General features: G+C 40.5%; 1 protein-coding gene across 1 annotated transcript in view; it reads right to left on the bottom strand.

Annotated features, from left to right (window-relative positions):
* The window catches only part of PARD3B (par-3 family cell polarity regulator beta), a 679,914-nt gene that overhangs the window by 414,552 nt on the left and 245,872 nt on the right, over nt 1–19,490 (bottom strand). Inside the window, exon 11 of the mRNA XM_084818423.1 lies at nt 8,134–8,319. Coding sequence (XP_084674549.1) covers nt 8,134–8,319 — 186 coding nt within the window. The remainder of the gene's footprint in view (nt 1–8,133; nt 8,320–19,490) is intronic.

Here is a 19,490-nt window from a genome sequence, read left to right as displayed (position 1 = left end):
TATAAGAATATATACAGAACAGTAGGAACTAGCACAGAATCTAAGGGGGAAAGGTGTATGAACAGGATCAGAAACTAAATTTGTGGGACAAGAGGTGGTGGCTTACAGTAAACACAAGGGCTTATACCCAATGTTAGTCTAACTTAAGTCCCATTCATTTCAATGGGTCTACTTTAAGTAGGACTACCATTAGATACAACCCAGAGATCTAACCTAGAAAAAATGTTTTGGTGAGAGGTGTAATAGGATGATCCAAATATCATATACCAATGGTATCTCACTCTTGGACACAGCTCAAACATTTACAGACTTTTGGAGCACCTTGCATTTTCACTAATAAGCAACATACATTTTTGAAGATCCAACACTGCAAGAAATCGTCTGTTCTATTAAAATTTGCGATAACTTTTACATATCAACAGTACCCTCAGAAATATATTATGGTTGTAAAGCAATATTCGCTTCTAAAGAGACATGAAGTGTACAGAAAACTGTAAACAGGCATATCTAGGGATACTATATAATATTATTTCACAATAAGATATTTGTTGTTGTTGTTCAGTCGTTCAGTCGTGTCCGACTCTTCGTGACCCCATGGACCATAGCACGCCAGGCCTTCCTGTCCTGCACTCTCTCCCGGAGCGTGCTCAAGTTCATATTCATTGCATCCGTGATGCTATCTAGCCATCTCATCCTCTGCCGTCCCCTTCTCCTTTTGCCTTCAGTCTTTCCCAGCATCAGGGTCTTTTCCAGAGAGTTTTCTCTTCGCATTAGGTGGCCAAAATATTTCAGCTTCAGCTTCAGTATCTGTCCTTCCAATGAGCACTCAGGGTTGATTTTCTTTACGATGGACTGATTTGACCTCCTTGCAGTCCAGGGGACTCGTAAGGGTCTTCTCCAGCACCACAGTTCGAAAGCATCAATTCTTTGGCGCTCAGCCTTCCTTATAGTCCAGCTCTCACAGCCATACGTTGCTACTGGGAAAACCATAGCTTTGATTATACGGACCTTTGTCGGCAAGGTGATGTCTCTGCTTCTCACTATGCTGTTTAGGTTTGCCATAGCTTTCCTCCCAAGGAGCAAGCGTCTTTTAATTTCATGGCTACAGTCACCGTCTGCAGTGATCTTGGAGCCCAAGAAAATAAAATCTGTCACTGCTTCCAGTTCTTCCCCTTCTATATGCCAGGAAGTGATGGGGCCAGATGCCATGATCTTCGTTTTTTTAATGTTGAGTTTCAAACCAGCTTTTGCACTCTCCTCTTTCACCCTCAACAAGAGGCTCTTTAGAACCTCTTCGCTTTCTGCCATTAGGGTGGTATCGTCTGCATATCGGAGGTTGTTGATAATTCTCCCAGCAATCTTAATTCCGACCTCTGATTCATCCAACCCAGCATTTCTCATGAACAATAAGATATACGATGCAGTTTTTACTTGGACTTTTACTGTGTCTTTTTAAACCTGCCATTCTTCCTCCTTTTTAAAACATTTCTATACTGCATGAAAGAAATGACAAAAGAAATTAAATATTGAAATACACAGTAAGAACACTTCTAGGCCCAAGTCAAAGGAAGTGTGCCCTATGACTACAATGCTATCAAAAATTCACCTAGAGGAAGTGATCTGTAACAGACAGGGATCTTTTTCTATACTAAAGAAGTATAGAGAGGTATTAGACAATGCATTCACCTCTTTGTATTCTAATAAAATCTTCACTAAAATGAAAGGAATCATTCATTTCAAAGATCAAAGCATGATTTTATCATTGAGGGCTTTTATGAAGATTTTGAAGAGCGTTTCCACTATTTTCGTGCGTGCAAGTCTCAGTTCTTTTGTTAACATTTAGCTGTAGCTGCTTCTTTGCTTCAGGATCTTTTAAAATATGTGCAAACCTATGAAATAATTGTTCAAGTAGAGCTTGGAACGTTCATGCTATAAATTAAGGGTGGGTGGCTGTATTGCTCCATACTATGCAGACCACAGAGAGCTCTGGTATACACTGTTAACTTGCTATGACAGATTATTTCAAGCTACAGCCTGGTTCAGATGTAACGATGCTTGTCCAATATCCGTGATTTATCAGATCATGAACAAGCTTTGTTCCTGCATGCTCCCTCTACACCCCTGGTTTCATATTCTGGTTTGTAAGCAGTGCTGAAATCATAGAATAGTCATAGAATAGTAGGGTTGGAAGGGGCCTACAAGGCCATCGAGTCCAACCCCAATGGCTTCCTGGTTCAGACATCATAAGAAACTGATTTAACAAGCTAAGACAGAAGCTTTGAAACCAGGCACGCAAAGGGAGAAGTGAAAGGGAGGGGTGAGGAGTTTTATTTTAATTTATTGGCCCTTATTCAGAGTGTATTCAGCCTTTTATAATACTACTATTTAAAGTAAGTTCTACCTATTTAAGATATGATTAATTACATCTAAAATTTAGTGATATGGGATTTGCATACCAGTTCGGATTTAACTGAATTTGCAGGCATTGAAATTTCTTCTGCTAGGCTAGGCCTTGGGAGAACCCACTACACTCTAGGGGTCATAAAGCACATGCATGGGACCATCCAAAGCCTCAGAGCATGTTGCAGTCTGAACAGTGCAGATCTGCCCTCCATGTGCACACCTGTCAGGGAGAAACCATAATGAAGGCAGGAAGGAGAGGTCCATCAGTCTCTTGGAAGTTACAGTTTGGACAAAAGCCTCAAGTTCAGAAAGCTCATCCCTAAAAAAAAGTCAGTGAACCTTGTAGATAGTCAACATTTTGAGCACCTTCTTCACTAGGCTAGTCTTATATTCTCAGTGCTGGATAACTCATTTCCTGCAATTGCTAAAGATCTATACAGTCATTTTACCCAGGAGTCAATTCTCCTTTATAACTAAGAACAGTATTTCTAGTCCAATATTACAGTGGAAAAAATTGAATTTGCTTTAGCATTAACCTCTTTCCTAGATGCTATCCCAAGGCATTTCTGAAACTCATTTATTAGACCAGCTTCACACTCACATTCTCTCTCGGTTCTCACATGTGATCTATAAAGAGACTATCCTTATAAAAATAATGATTTTATATGTTATATTTTCACGGCAGAACTTCAGTCCACTTAAATTCAATGCAGATGGTTGAGCTAACAACATTTATAGCTCTAAGAAGAAGAGTTTACCTAAAGGAACACACACATAAGATCAAGAGCAGCAAGAAAAAATAAAAAGAGCATGGAATTTATAAACTATCAACACTACTAGTGCAATCCTATACCCACTTTCCCGGGAGTAAGTCCCATTGAACACAATGGCACTTACATCTGAGCAGACATGCATAGGACTGCCTTCTAAAGGCGCAATCGTATGTATGCTTAGACAGAAAGAAGTCCTACATCTCCCAGCATTTCCCACCAGTATGAAACACACACATACACATATATACATACTTGTTGACAAAAAGATGTGTATTAGAAGATATACGCATTAATACACAAATTGTTTAATGTTGTTTGCATCTAGTTTATTTTTAACAGCAGACACTAATGCTAAGCAACATAGTACACACACGCACACACAAACCACGATGGAAAAAAACCCCACTGAACAATTCTGATGGAAGAGAATGGACTCTTGGTGGTTGAACGTTGAAGGCTTTTCTTCCCCAAAGAGCAGCTTTCCCATGAATATCTGCTGTGTTGCTTCCAGGGGCTTTCTGGATATACTTTCTCCCCTCAACTCTACATGGTGCCCTGAGCACCGTTTTCCTGATGGAAAGGTGGGATACAAATCAAATCAAATAAATAAATAAATGTACTAAGCTCTTGGCTTGCATGTTCCCTCTCTGTCCCTCCCTCACCACATTCACCACTATAAAAAGTAATACCCAAATTGCAGAATCTTTTTGTTTGTTTGAGTGAGGGTTAGTGGAGATCAGATCCTATGGTCAGATAATGTAAGATATCTCAATTCAGTCATTGCCAGTTGATTAGTTTAGAGTAAGAAATGCGCTCAAACCCAAGAATTGTACTGTGTGTGGAGACATAGGGGAGAAGTAATGAAAGGAAGAGTCCATCAGTAATCACTTAAGCTTTGGTTTTTTAAAAAAAAACACAAAACCTCAATCTAAGGATACATCCCATTTATTTCTAGGATCTGCCAAAGATATGCTGCCCTAGACAAAATAATCTTTTCACAACGTATATGAAAAAGAAGAAAAGTTATATGAGCTATATAAAGTTTTCTGTGCTGCATATAGAAATCTAGCTTCACTGTTCTTTCCAAAACCCATCTCCTTAATCACATTAGAACCTAATGTGTGTAGAACAGGAGTAGGCAACCTTTTCTGACCTGTAGACACGCTTATTCTTTTTCAGGCCCAAGGACGCATTTGTCCCGCGGTCATTTGAGCTCACATACACTTATTTTGGGATTCTTTTTCTTGAATTCCCACTTTCCTTCACCCCCCCCCCACCTTCTTCTTTCTCCTCCTCCTCCTTCCTGCTCAGGGTTTCTTTCCCCTACTACCTTTCTTCTCACCCCCATCATTCCACCCCACCCCCACCACTGCTTCTGTCCCCTGGTACCCTCATCTCAGCACTGAGGAAATAGGAAGTTGGCAGATCTGGAGTTAAGTCTCCCAATTTGCCAACTTCCTGCTTCCTAGCTGCTGAGTGTGGCTAGAGGGAGAAAAGGAGGTGACTGGGGAAGACAATGGGGGTGAGTGGAGGGGGGCAACTGCGGGTCTTGGCAGGCACCGGGTGCCCATAGGGACTGGGTTGCTGACCCCAGCATAGAACTACATGACAACAGCCAATCAATAAGCAGAGACGGACTCAGGCCTTTCCAACACAAGTCCAATACCGTATCCTCTGGACCACACTGTGGCTGTAGGCTCAGAAGACAAAACCTATTATCTCCAATGCTGAACTTACAGTATAAACGACAAGGTCCAAATCACAATTTTCATTTTCGGTTGGACAGAGATAATCCACAGTATAAACTAGTAGTCTCAAAACTTTTTTGATCGTGCACTCCCATCAGTAAAAAAATGTTTTGAGAATGCACTCCTAATATATGTTTATTTATTTATAAAGTATATACATGTACTGCTGTATTAATATATTACGTATATTATAAAACATACACAAAAAATAGAAATTAAAAAAGGATTTTTAAAGTTTTTTTATTTTTAACAGTACAAAACCCCTTTTTGCTCTCACTAAAGAAAATGTTATTATTAATAATAATATTTTTAGTGAGGGCAGTGTGCTTCCAATACGCTTCATTATTTTCAAAAATCTTGGTTTAACATGTTGTGATACAGGGATTCAAAGGTCTGGTTCTAAGTTCAGTTTGTTTCAATACTTGGCTTTGATGGCTGTCGTGGATGACACAGCTGTCATAACATGCGCTTCCTTCTCGGCTTCCTTGTGCCAAAGGAGAGTGGGGAGGGTTAATCTCCTTCCTGCTCGCCTTCAGCAGGACGATAGCTGCTCTGGAGCTGTGCTTCCTCTGCACTGCCTGGCAGAGATTGGCACAGTTGCTCTCGGTGGCCACGGCAGAGGCAGGATAGGACTGGAGCCGAGAGAGAAATGCCACGGAGCTACTCTCTTGGCTCCTGTCCCACCCTGCCGCCGCCACCGCCACCATCACTGCACACAGCGGCGACTCATCAGGGCAGCGGGAGGCTGCCCAATTATCAGGCAGCTCGTGCACCCCAATGGATTGTCCTGCGCACACCCCACTTTGAAGATCACTGGCGTAAACAAACAATTCCGTTAACAATTAAAGTCCAGGTGCTTAAAATTCAATAGTTGTATTTGCACATAAACAACAAGAATACGGCCATCCCTTTAAGAAAGGGAAATAAAGGCAATTGAGTACTGAATATTCACCATGTAGGCCAATTGCTTATATATGCCATAATGCATAGATCAGCCATATTACAAATTGTCTTACTCAGAGAAGTGCCAGTAGATAAACGTATATAAATTGATGAAATAGTGTTCCTCTATGGAAAAAAAATCTTTAGGAATTGACAAGTTTAAAAAAATCACATTCATTTAAGAAAAAGTGAATATACTATTAAATCAATAATACAGGATTTATGAATTTTCAGATATTTACATCTACTCAAATCTTCTTATAAATTAAAACAAAATATAACATATTAACTGCATTGCAACATGATGGAAAGACCCAGAAGCTTTTCCTTGCACTGATTTGTTTTAGCTCAGAAATAATTAAGTTCTGTGCAAACTGATATAACTCCTGCCAAGTCGCACTTTTGTCCATAATACTATTTTAATTATTCAATAAAAATATGGCCAAGCTGTTTTTAATTTCTTGTGCGAACTGAATACATTTTCTCGCAACTCATGGGCTTGCTGAATGTTTATTCCTTCCTACAATCAAGAAATATGTCTCTTCATTGCTTTTGTGCTGGTTTATGGGTCCAGCTGTGTTGCCCCCAGGGACAACATAAAGCAATGCAGAGAGAATGCTAAACGGCAGTATGTTGTTATGGAGGCGCCCTAGTGGCTTAGCAGTAAAGACTGTGCTGAGTTTGCCACACGAAGCAGAGTGTGAATCCCTTAATTAAAACATAAAAATTCAAGGACGCCATCCTAAAAATGTGAACATTTTAAAGAACTGTGATTTTCTGAGGTTCTTTTCACACTCTACAAGTGAGATCCGTGAAAATGAAAAAAATAGTAATTTACACCGTTCCTTTAAAAATATTATCATTACAACCACTTTTTTAAAGCTGCAATGAGAAAAATCAGTGGTAGAGCACATGTTTTCTATGCAGAAGGTCCCAGGTTCAATCCCTGCCATCTCCAATTAGGGCTAGGAAAGAATCCTGCCCGAAACTCTGGAGAGCGAGTGACTGCTGCCAGTCACTGTCAACAATACTGGGCAAGACACACTAATGGTCTGACTCAATGCAAGGAAGCTCCCTATGTCACTTAGAATTAGGAATCAGAGAGGAACGGTTTGCACGGCAAGACAAAAAAGTACCTTAAAGGAGGACTCCATAAAACGGAGGAGCAATTTTTTCCTAGAGGTATTTCTTACTTAGTTTTACAAAAAATGTAACGTAAATTAAAAGACGCCAAGAACATGTAATACCCACCCCCCCCTGTAGTGGGCATAGACCAGTGGTACAGCCCATGCTACACATGTAAAAGGTCTGAGATTCCATGTTCAACAGGGCTGGTAAAGACCAGTTCCAGACAGCATAGACCATACTGAGCTAGACAGGCCATGCTGAACAGGTCTGAGAAGCTTCCACAATACAGACAGAACATACTGTTTAATTCTACAGTAGGATTAGGAAAGTTCATCTACAAGTTGTTTCCACACATCCTCAGAATAAACTCTGGGGTTTCACTTTCTTATTCACTTACAGAAAGTCACTTAATTTATTTCCTTAATAAGCTAGTATTCTATGATATTAATTTGAGAAATTGGTAAAAGTTGCCTTCCCCTCCCCTTCCACCAGTGGAACCTTCCACTGGATCAAACACCTTCCACAGATGGAAGGAGCTCACTCTTCCATTTGCAGAACATGAAGTCTGGGTCAAACCCATTGTCTGGCACTGAAAACAATGGAGCTGCAATGAGGTTAGGCTGGTGTTTTCAACTCACAGGGTTCCTGAGGTTTGTTGCCAAGCCAGGAAAGGGAACGGAGAAGCTTAATGTGAACAAACTTGAGAATGGCAATGATACTAAATCCATATGCACACTTATAACTTTCTCTTAATGGATCTCTTGGAGCAATTCCTAGCATGACTGAATTGCATCAGCCAGCAAAACTGTTTGTTCCCTCCCCTCCCCACAAAATCCAGAAGTTATCATTCACGTGAGCAAGGCACACTGGAAACAGCTGCTACAGGAAAGCTATGGAAAGAACCTATAATGCATGATTGCTATCAAATTCTGCTTGAGGTTTCCCTGGGGCACCCCACTGGTCACTGTGTCATACAGAGTTGGGACTAGACAGACCTTCTGTCTGACCCACCATGGAGATTCTTATGTTCTTAAGTACGTGCACAGCACGCAAACCTGGGAGATGGTTTGCCTATTTACAATCAAGAGGCAGAATGTTTTGGTTAAAATGTTATAAATAAAAATTAATGTTTTCCATACCTTATAAGCAGCACCTCCATGGATGATCGATTTGATGAAAATCCCAAGATCAGCCCCAGTCTCTCGAGATTTGTTGCCCTTTAAGCTCACACCAAGTCCAGCTGAACCTGAGTCATTCAGAGGGATCTCGAAGGTCAGTTGCTCTGTAGTCTCAAGTGAAAGAACATTGCAGTAGGCCTCTCCTTTCTGTCAGATGAACAAATAAAGAAGCAGAACATCTCAATAAACAAACAGTAAATACCTACTTCTCAAGTGCCCTGATCTTCTAAGAAATCAACACACAACTAAGAACTGAGGGAACAGACAGACATCGAAGGATCTAATGTATGTCCTTTGTTTTAAACTCACATTGGCTGGAAATCAACTTGAAAGGACTACTGTAAAGTAGTATTTACATTAATACTAATAATACGGACAGTATTCACATTAAAATATTTCAAAATATACATGATTTAACTTCTCAAATTTATATAAACAAAACCAATATGCAGGCAAGAAGGCAAGCTATCCCCCAGTGCCAATATATTCCCATTTAGTCATGAAGGAATAACCAGATATGGTCATGTATTCTAAAAATCATTCACAAGACCAGCCATGCTGATTGTGGGACAAAACTGTGATGTCCTATTAAAAGGACAGCAAAAGGAAGCATCAAAGCCACCAATCACATCTACTAATTCTGCTATCTGCTTTCTTTGTTCATGCTTGGAGCTGCATATTGACTAAGCTAAAAAGGATTAATATGAGAAAATCCTATCTGAAGTGTGGCAATAAAAAGAAACAGATACATCACCATTGTGTGATGCTGCTAAAGTTCTCTGATGTGTCAATTCACTAAGATGGTCATAAATGTTCCAAATGTAATCTCCATGACAGGTATAACTCAAATTATTTTTGTGGTGTCCTTTGTCTAGGTAACATATTAATAAACAAAATCAACATGATAAAATAGGGTGTGATGGAGAATTTCATGACTAAGAAAGACCACTAAAAAACAAAGTTTCAGGAGGAAGGAAAAAGTATCTATAGGGAATGCATGAAGATTTGCACTGCAACAGTAATGGATAAAACTGAAATTAAATACAGTAAGAATAGAACTCTGTTGAATTTGTGCCTGCAAACATTTTCAGGTCACAAGGGGAGCTTTGCAACCTCCTCCCACACTCCTTCAATTTTAAATAATTATTATACTTATTCCAGTTCACAGACCATATAAATAAATATACAACAATTTAGGCATCAAAACCAAGCTAAAATTAAAAACATATCCATTCAATATATACAGAATTAATACATAATAACTAAAAGATGTGATAAAATCAAACTCAAAATGCCTCAGCCTTGCTTAGTATCTATGACCTTGTTCTAAGAGCTGCAGCAAGAAACCTGGCTCTTATTAGTGTTAGTGTCTGCCATTACTGTAGAGAAATAAAAGTCATCAGAATTTCCAGGATATAAATGAAGGTCTTATATCCCTATAGAAATTACGATACAGAAGAATATGGGGTAGTGTTCCATTCTACATGGGCAGACACTCATATGCCAGAGAAAGCCTTTAAAATAGCCTTCCATGACTGCTGATGGAAAAGATGAATCCTGGCCATGGAAAAAAGCCTTTCTTTATTTGGGAATATTTAATGTTGCCTACAGGCCACAGGTGAGTCTTAGGGTGTAAGACAAGATATACTGGCAAGCAAACTCCTTTTGTTGAAGCAACAGAGTTTTGGAAATTTAAAATCTAATAAGCTCTGCTTACTACAGGCATGTACTTTCTCTAATCTAACTGAGTAGCCAATTGAGCTGACTGACTAATAATAATTGTCAATTAAAATCAAAGGTAAATTCTAAAAGACCATGCAATAATCTCCAATGAACAAATCCCAACTTCAAGTTGTGACTGCATTGGACACACATCTTAGAACACAAAACATCTCTTTCAGAAAAGAGTGGATTGTTTTCTATAGATACATTGACACCCCCCCCCCCCGCAGTACCCAAAGGTGAACTCCATACATCAATTTGATCCAATTTTATTCACAGGTACTGCATTTCTCCAGGGTCATTTTTTGAGAGCTGATCCTTCAGTTTCTTCATGCTCACTACATGCTCCCAGGCAATCAGGGATCACATAATAGGATAACATCAAAATAGTGTTGTTCTGTTGGCCTCCTTACGCCAGTCGTGAGGCCTATTCTGGAGAAAGTTGTCTACATCTGCATGTTCTGCACTTGGAACCCTATGTGATTTGGGCTTCCAATGAGGTGGACAACATTCCACTGAATACATGGACATTGGGGGAAGGCATGTAGTCACTGGGGTGGGGCAGATGGCCACAGTCCCATTTCTCTCCCTGATGTAGTGTGTGTGTGTGGGGGGGGGGGTGAGACAGAGAGAGAGGGAGAGAGAACCTTAATGTAATGTAGCCAATCAGATTTGGCTATGTGAAGATGGCATCATAAAGACAATTCAGAAGTAAGCACTATGCTTCCCATCCTCACTCGGAATGGGCAAACACTTCCATCCTTATTGTTGTGAACCACCCAGAAAGCTTTGGCTATTGGGCAGGATAGAAATGTAAATAATAAATCCCTATTTTCAGACACATGTCCCTTCCAAAATCATCAGAGGAAACATTTTTTGTGAGTGGGATGGGCTTTCATGAAAAGTGGGTGTGCACTTGCACACACTTTGATTCAGTCCTAGACAAACATGCCAACCTGGATGCTTCTCTTAATTGCAACAAAAACTCCAAAATTCCTTGTATAATAAATTCAATTTTCATAGAATTTCACCTTCTGGGAATTTCTTCTGTGGAAACACCTTTAAAATCAGGGAGTTATGCCAAGAACATAGTTCACCCCTCCCCCACCAAAACCCTTGAACCAAAATCTCCAATGATGCACTTAAAACCTATTGTTTTTAGCCCTGTGAAAAACAAAAATAAATAATACACTTTTAGTTTGGAAGGCACCACATTATTTGTGGAAGGGAAGAAACAGAAATACAGGATCTACTGAACTCTAAACCTCAATTCTAATGTGTATCAAGAGCAAATATTTAATACATTTAATCACATTACAAAGCTAATACATTTCATTTAGCTGGAAAACGTAAAAGTGGCCTGATGTTGACATTAATAATTATTGTCTGATCTAAAAGTCCATCTGCCCTGCACTTCCTATACCCACAATCTTGTCTTTGTTGTCTTTCCTGGGTTATTTCTTTTTTTCCCTTTTTTTAAAAGATGCATATGTTTATGTTTAAATACTTAAAAACAAAATTGCAGAACTGGTGCTATTGGAAAATGAAATCACTGATGCATAAAAGCTCCCAGTTACAAATGAATAACAAAATCCTAATAAAGGCCATTTGCGTATTATTATGTCCCAATGCCTATTTTGAATAAAAGAATACCATCAGACATTCCGGTTTTAAGCCTTTTGAGACTGTGCTTTTCTGTCACAAACTCAGCTCTAGATCACTTCAGCTACAGAGAGTTCTGTACAATTAATAAGCATGAGGTACAATGGAGATCAGATGAAAATAAGCAAGTCCGAAAAAAGCACACACACAATGGTTGGTGCAGAGCCAACTGCCATGTTAGCCTTCCCATCAACTATATGTATAAAACCACATTGTGTCTACTATTCAGAGGTTGACAGAATTTGATGCATTTTTGTTGGAATATATAAATAAAGATGTAACAGTGGGCAATATCCAATAACCAACCAGACTGCAGATTCTGTTGTCCTGCTGGGAGCAAACGTTTGTGCAACGGGGATTTAGCAGCTCTAAAAGCAACCCTGGGAACAAGTGGAAAATCTCATGTCCAGGATTGGGACAGGTCAGCGAAGCCCCTTCTGCGAGCTCCGCTGATCTGTCCTGTTGCGGAAATGAGCGTTTCCCCTCATTTTAGACTTTTTTTAGGACCACTGAATCCCCATTGTGCCCCCAGCGATTCCCACTGGCACACAGGGACAGTAAGACACTGCGCAGCATTTTAATGAAAGAGTGAAGCGGCTGGGCCAAAGCCGAAAGGACACTCACCTGTGGATGTGTCTGGTGGTGAAAAGAAAATCCGATGCTGCAAAGAACAATATTGTTTAAGAACCTGGAATGTCAGATCAATGAATCAAGGTAAGCTGGAGGTGGTCAAACATGAGATGGCAAGATTGAACATCAACATCTTGGGAATCAGTGAACTAAAATGGACAGGCATGGGCGAATTTAATTCAGGTGACCATCATATCTACTACTGTGGGCAAGAATCCCTCAGAAGAAATGGAGTAGCAGTCATAGTCAACAAAAGGGTGGGAAAAGCAGTACTGGGGTACAATCTCAAAAACGACAGAATGATCTCAGTACAAATCCAAGGCAAACCATTCAACATCACAGTAATTCAAGTCTATGCCCCAACCACTGATGCTGAAGAAGCTGAGGTTGATCGGTTCTATGAAGACCTACAACACCTTCTAGAACTAACACCAAAAAAAAAAAAAGATGTCCTCTTCATCATAGGGGATTGGAATGCTAAAGTAGGAAGTCAAGAAATCACCGGGATAACAGACAAACATGGTCTTGGTGTACAAAATGAAGCAGAACAAAGGCTTATAGAGTTTTGCCAAGAGAACACGCTGATCATAGCAAATACTCTTTTCCAACAGCACGAGAGGCGACTCTACACATGGACATCACCAGATGGTCAATATCGAAATCAGATTGATTATGTACTTTGCAGTCAAAGATGGAGACACTCTATACAGCCAGTAAAAACAAGACCTGGAGCTGACTGTGGCTCACATCACGAGCTGCTTCTTGCAAAAATTCGGCTTAAATTGAAGAACGTAGGGAAAACCACTAAACCATTCAAGTATGACCTAAATTATATCCCTTATGAATATACAGTGGAGGTGAGGAATAGATTTCAGGGATTAGACCTGATAGAGTGCCTGAGGAACTATGGACGGAAGTCCGTAACATTGTTCAGGAGGCAGCAATGAAATCCATCCCAAAGAAAAAGAAATGCAAGAAAGCCAAGTGGCTGTCTGAGGAGGCTTTACAAGTAGCTGAGGAAAGAACGGAAGTGAAAAGCGAGGAAGAAAGGGGAAGATATACCCAAATGAATGCAGATTTCCAGAGAATAGCAAGGAGAGACAAGAAGGCCTTCTTAAATGAACAATGCAAAGAAATCGAAGAAAACAATAGAATGGGAAAGACTAGAGATCTCTTCAAGAAAATCGGAGATCTCAAGGGAACGTTTTGTGCAAAGATGTGCATGATAAAGGACAAGGAAGGCAGGGACCTAACAGAAGCAGATGAGATTAAGAAGAGGTGGCAAGAATACACAGAAGAACTATACAGGAAAGATCTGAATGTCCCAGATAGCCATGATAGTGCGGTCACTGAACTTGAGCCGGACATCCTCGAGAGTGAAGTCAAGTGGGCCTTAGGAAGCATTACTAACAACAAAGCTAGCGGAGATGACAGTATTCCAGCTGAGCTATTTAAAATCCTACAAGATGATGCTGTTAAAGTGCTGCACTCAATATGCCAACAAATTTGGTACACTCAACAGTGGCCACAAGACGGGAAAAGGTCAGTTTACATTCCAATTCCAAAGAAGGGCAATGCCAAAGAGTGTTCAAACTAACATACAATTGCGCTCATTTCACATGCCAGCAAGGTGATGCTCAAAATCCTACAAGCTAGGCTTCAGCAGTATGTGAACCGAGAACTACCGGAAGTACAAGCGGGGTTTTGAAGAGGCAGAGGAACTAGAGATCAAATCGCCAACATTCGCTGCATCATGGAGAAAGCAAGAGAATTCCAGAAAAATGTCTATTTCCGCTTCATTGACTATGCTAAAGCCTTTGATTGTGTGGATCACAACAAACTGTGGCAAATTCTGAAAGAGATGGGAGTACCAGACCACCTTACCTGTCTCCTGAGAAACCTGTACGAGGGTCAAGATGCAGCAGTAAGAACCGGACATGGAACAACCGATTGGTTCAAAATTGGGAAAGGAGTACGACAAGGCTGCATATTGTCACCCTGCTTATTTAACTTCTATGCAGAGTAAATCATGAGAAACGCCGGGTTGGATGAATCAGAGGTCAGAATTAAGACTGCCGGGAGAATTATCAACAACCTCAGATATGCAGACGATACCACCCTAATGGCAGAAAGCGAAGAGGATCTAAAGAGCCTCTTGTTGAGGGTGAAAGTGGAGAGTGCAAAAGCTGGTTTGAAACTCAACATTAAAAAAACTAAAATCATGGCATCTGGCCCCATCACTTCCTGGCATATAGAAGGGGAAGAAATGGAAGCAGTGACAGATTTTACTTTCTTGGGCTCCAAGATCACCGCAGACGGTGACTGTAGCCATGAGATTAAAAGACGCTTGCTCCTTGGGAGGAAAGCTATGGCAAACCTAGACAGCACAGTAAGAAGCAGAGACATCACCTTGCCGACAGAGGTCCGTATAATCAAAGCTATGGTTTTCCCAGTAACAACGTATGGCTGTGAGAGCTGGACTAGAAGGAAGGCTGAGCGCCGAAGAATCTATGCTTTCGAACTGTGGTGCTGGAGAAGACTCTTACGAGTCCCCTGGACTGCAAGGAGGTCAAATCAGTCCATCCCAAAGGAAATCAACCTTGAGTGCTCATTGGAAGGACAGATACTGAAGCTGAAGCTCAAATATTCTGGCCACCTAATGCGAAGAGAACACTCCCTGGAAAAGACCCTGATGCTGGGAAAGATTGAACGCGAAAGGAGATGAGGACGGCAGAGGATGAGATGGCTAGATAGCATCACCGATGCAATGAATATGGACTTGAGCACGCTCCGGGAGAGAGTGCAGGACAGGAAGGCCTGGCATGCTATGGTCCATGGGGTCACGAAGAGTCGGACACGACTGAACAACAAGGTATCTGTGATATTCAGCACCCTCTCTCTTTTTTCGTCATAACAAGGTATCTTTCCTTCGGACATTCTCCTCTCTCTCAGTGCACTAATTCCTCTAGTTCACTCTTTATTCATCCACCTCCCACATCTTTTAATTCCTATCCAATAGTGTACCTTCTGCACTGTGCGATTTTCTCCAGCCAGTGCAACCAACCTTCCTCTTTCCTTTAGATCATCTGTCATTCCAAGACTAAACCTTCCTCCTAAGCAGTCAGAATATTCAAGGTAAATGCAAGGCATTTGTTATTCATTTCACTAAAACATGTCTCAAGACAAGGACCAAGATCCAGATAGCTTCTTTAGGCATGCTTGAGGGCTTAGGAATAGGCAGTGGGATGTTTTATTGTCCTCTGAAAAATAGAGCACACACACACAGCATATCGCAAACTGCTTTCTGATCCCTTCCATTCCAATGTAGTTTGTCATGTGGCATAGGGTGCTGCTGTTCAAGCAACACAACCTTAAAGGAGAAAATAACACAGATTTGAAGTTATCACACCTTGAAAGTCCAGAAGATCTTTCATTTGTAGTCCATTAAACAAAGCCAAGAAAGCAAAGCAAAAGTGAAAAAGCCAACTTAGATTTAAGGTAATGCCACCCTATATTCAGCCATATTGCAGGGAAGATGGAAACCCACAGCTTTCTGATCCAACTTTTCTAAAATGATTTGCTATTCAGACTATTAAGTATCCTCAGTCTTCCCATAACAGGAACATGATCACCTGTCCCTTATACAAAGTAATTTGCCATGTGTTATGCGGGATTGCAGAGAAAGGTGCCATCAGATAGTTAAATTAGGGGAGTAGCCCAAATGTGGAATAGATTCTGTTCCCACAGCATACTTAGTCTACAGTTCATCCTTTCTATTAACATACAAACAAGAAAACAATATTGGCTTCTTGGGAAACATTTGGACACAGCCAAAGCAATATGTCCAAGCACCACACCTACATCTCCATATAGACAGGGGCACCTGTGTGCTTACTTTCTTTTTGCCAAGTTGTTTTATTGTACCAAATTGTAACTTCACTTCCCACTTCCAATGGAGCAACAACATTAATTGGAATACAGCAATTATCTCAATTTATATAACATGCTTGTGTAACAACAAATATTCTGTGCACCTGTTCATATTTGTCACCAGAATGTTCTCTGTCTCCATCTGTAACCAACAATTTTATTATGAGTATTATTATAAATACTTATATCGAGCATGCAGAAACCTTTGATCACATTCAGCTCAATATAGCAGAATCTGTTGTGGCTTGTTTCCTCCGAAAAACAACAATACAGGGGCGAATTTTTCTTTTTAGAAAATTTAGAGCATTTTGAGAACAAACAGTTCTATGTCTAACTATACTCCTAAATAAATACATAGCCACGTAATTGGATTACCAAAATAAACACACCACTAAAAACAACGTGGCAAACAAATTCAGATGCTCAAGCATTCCATGCTTTTCCAAAGATCTGTTAGTTTATTAAAAGGGAGTTTACTGCACACATTACTTCTTTGCACCAATCTGCTGGGTTATCATCAGAGTGCATGGGCATGCAATCTGTACCAAAACAGAGTTGTTAAGATGTGTTGAAGCAAAACAACAGATATAAATATACTAAATCATTTTCAAGTATTAGGTTTCCTACAGCTCTCTGTTGATATCCAGTTTAGAATCCATAACATTCCACAGCTATTTACCTCACTGAAGCACTTCAGGCATAAGGAAAATACATTCTACAAAACTTTAATTTACTAAAATAAAAAAAAAGTTTAGGATAGCTGATACTGATTTTTAATTTTGGTGTTTTAATCAAGATTGGTTTTATGAGTATTGTTGACTGATATTATAATGCTGTATAGTTTATTTATGTAACATATAGATTTGAAAGTTGGCAAAGACCTTTGGCTACATGAGAATCCCTTAGAAGAAATGGAGTAGCACTCATATTCAACAAAAGGGTGGGAAAAGCAGTACTGGGGTACAATCTCAAAAACGATAGAATGATCTCAGTACGAATCCAAGGCAAACCATTCAACATCACAGTAATTCAAGTCTATGCCCCAACCACTGAGACCAAAGAAGCTGAGGTTGATCGGTTCTATGAAGACCTACAACACCTTCAAGAACTAACACCAAAAAAAGATGTCCTCTTCATCATAGGGGATTGGAATGCTAAAGTAGGAAGTCAAGAAATCACCGGGATAACAGGCAGGCATGGCCTTGGTGTACAAAATGAAGCAGGACAAAGGCTAATAGAGTTTTGCCAAGAGAACACGCTGATCATAGCAAACACACTTTTTCAACAGCACAAGAGACGACTCTACACATGGACATCACCAGATGGTCAATATCGAAATCAGATTGATTATGTCCTTTGCAGCCAAAGATGGAGAAGCTCTATACAGTCAGTAAAAACAAGACCTGGAGCTGATGTGGCTCACATCATGAGCTTCTTGTTGCAAAAATTCGGCTTAAATTGAAGAACATAGGGAAAACCACTAAACCATTCAGGAATGACCTAAATCATATCCCTTATGAATATACAGTGGAGGTGAGGAAAAGATTTCACCTGATAGACAGAGTGCCTGAGGAACTATGGACGGAGGTCCGTAACATTGTTCAGGAGGCAGCAACTCAATCCATCCCAAAGAAAAAGAAATGCAAGAAAGCCAAGTGGCTGTCTGATGAGGCTTTACAAGTAGCTGAGGAAAGAAGGGAAGCGAAAAGCAAGAGAGAAAGGGGAAGATATATCCACCTGAATGCAGAGTTCCAGAGAATAGCAAGGAGAGACAAGAAGGCCTAATTAAATGAACAATGCAAAGAAATCGAGGAAAACAATAGAGTGGGAAAGACTAGAGATCTCTTCAAGAAAATCGCAGATCTCAAGGGAACGTTTTGTGCAAAGACGGGCATGATAAAGGACAAAGAAGGCAGGGACCTAACAGAAGCAGATGAGATTAAGAAGAGGTGGCAAGAATACACAGAAGAACTATATAGGAAAGATCTGAATGTCCCTGATAGCCATGATAGTGCGGTCACTGAACTTGAGCCGGACATCCTCGAGAGTGAAGTCAAGTGGGCCTTAGGAAGCATTACTAACAACAAAGCTAGCGGAGATGACAGTATTCCAGCTGAGCTATTTAAAATCCTACAAGATGATGCTGTTAAAGTGCTGCACTCAATATGCCAACAAATTTGGAACACTCAACAATGGCCGCAAGACTGGAAAAGGTTAGTTTACATTCCAATTCCAAAGAAGGGCAACGCCAAAGAGTGTTCAAACTACCGCACAATTGCGCTCAATTCACATGCCAGCAAGGTGATGCTCAAAATCCTACAAGCTAGGCTTCAGCAGTATGCGAACCGAGAACTACCGGAAGTACAAGCGGGGTTCCGAAGAGGCAGAGGAACTAGAGATCAAATTGCCAACATTCGCTGGATCATGGAGAAAGCAAGAGAATTCCAGAAAAACATCTATTTCTGCTTCATTGACTACGTTAAAGCCTTTGATTGTGTGGATCACAACAAACTGTGGCAAATTCTTAAAGTGATGGGAGTACCAGACCACCTTACCTGTCTCCTGAGAAACCTGTACAAGGATCAAGAAGCAACAGTAAGAACCAGACATGGAACAACCGAGTGGTTCAAAATTGGGAAAGGAGTATGACAAGGCTGCATATTGTCAACCTGCTTATTTAACTTCTATGCAGAGTACATCATGAGAAACGCCGGGTTGGATGAATCACAGGTCGGAATTAAGATTGCTGGGAGAATTATCAACAACCTCCGATATGCAGACGATAGCACCCTAATGGCAGAAAGTGAAGAGGATCTAAAGAGCCTCTTGTTGAGGGTGAAAGAGGAGAGTGAAAAAGCTGGTTTGAAACTCAACATTAAAAAAACGAAGATCATGGCATCTGGCCCCATCACTTCCTGGCATATAGAAGGGGAAGAAATGGAAGCAGTGACAGATTTTACTTTCTTGCGCTCCAAGATCACCACAGACGGTGACTGTAGCCATGAAATTAAAAGACGCTTGCTCCTTGGGAGGAAAGCTATGGCAAACCTAGATAGCATAGTAAGAAGCAGAGACATCACCTTGCCGACAAAGGTCCCTATAATCAAAGCGATGGTTTTCCCAGTAGTAATGTATGGCTGTGAGAGCTGGACTATAAGGAAGGCTGAGCGCCAAAGAATTGATGCTTTCGAACTGTGGTGCTGGAGAAGGCTCTTACGAGTCCCCTGGACTGCAAGGAGGTCAAATCAGTCCATCCTAAAGGAAATCAACCCTGACTGCTCATTGGAAGGACAGATACTGAAGCTGAAGCTGAAATATTTTGGCCACCTAATGCGAAGAGAAAACTCCCTGGAAAAGACCCTGATGCTGGGAAA

This window comes from Heloderma suspectum, chromosome 1 (genome assembly GCF_057233095.1).
Source record: "Heloderma suspectum isolate Gila_16-S chromosome 1, 16-S_ref, whole genome shotgun sequence".
In the NCBI taxonomy this organism is placed as follows: domain Eukaryota; kingdom Metazoa; phylum Chordata; class Lepidosauria; order Squamata; family Helodermatidae; genus Heloderma; species Heloderma suspectum.
The sequence above is the reverse complement of the archived record's forward strand: the minus strand, read 5'-3'. Positions and strand labels throughout refer to the sequence as shown.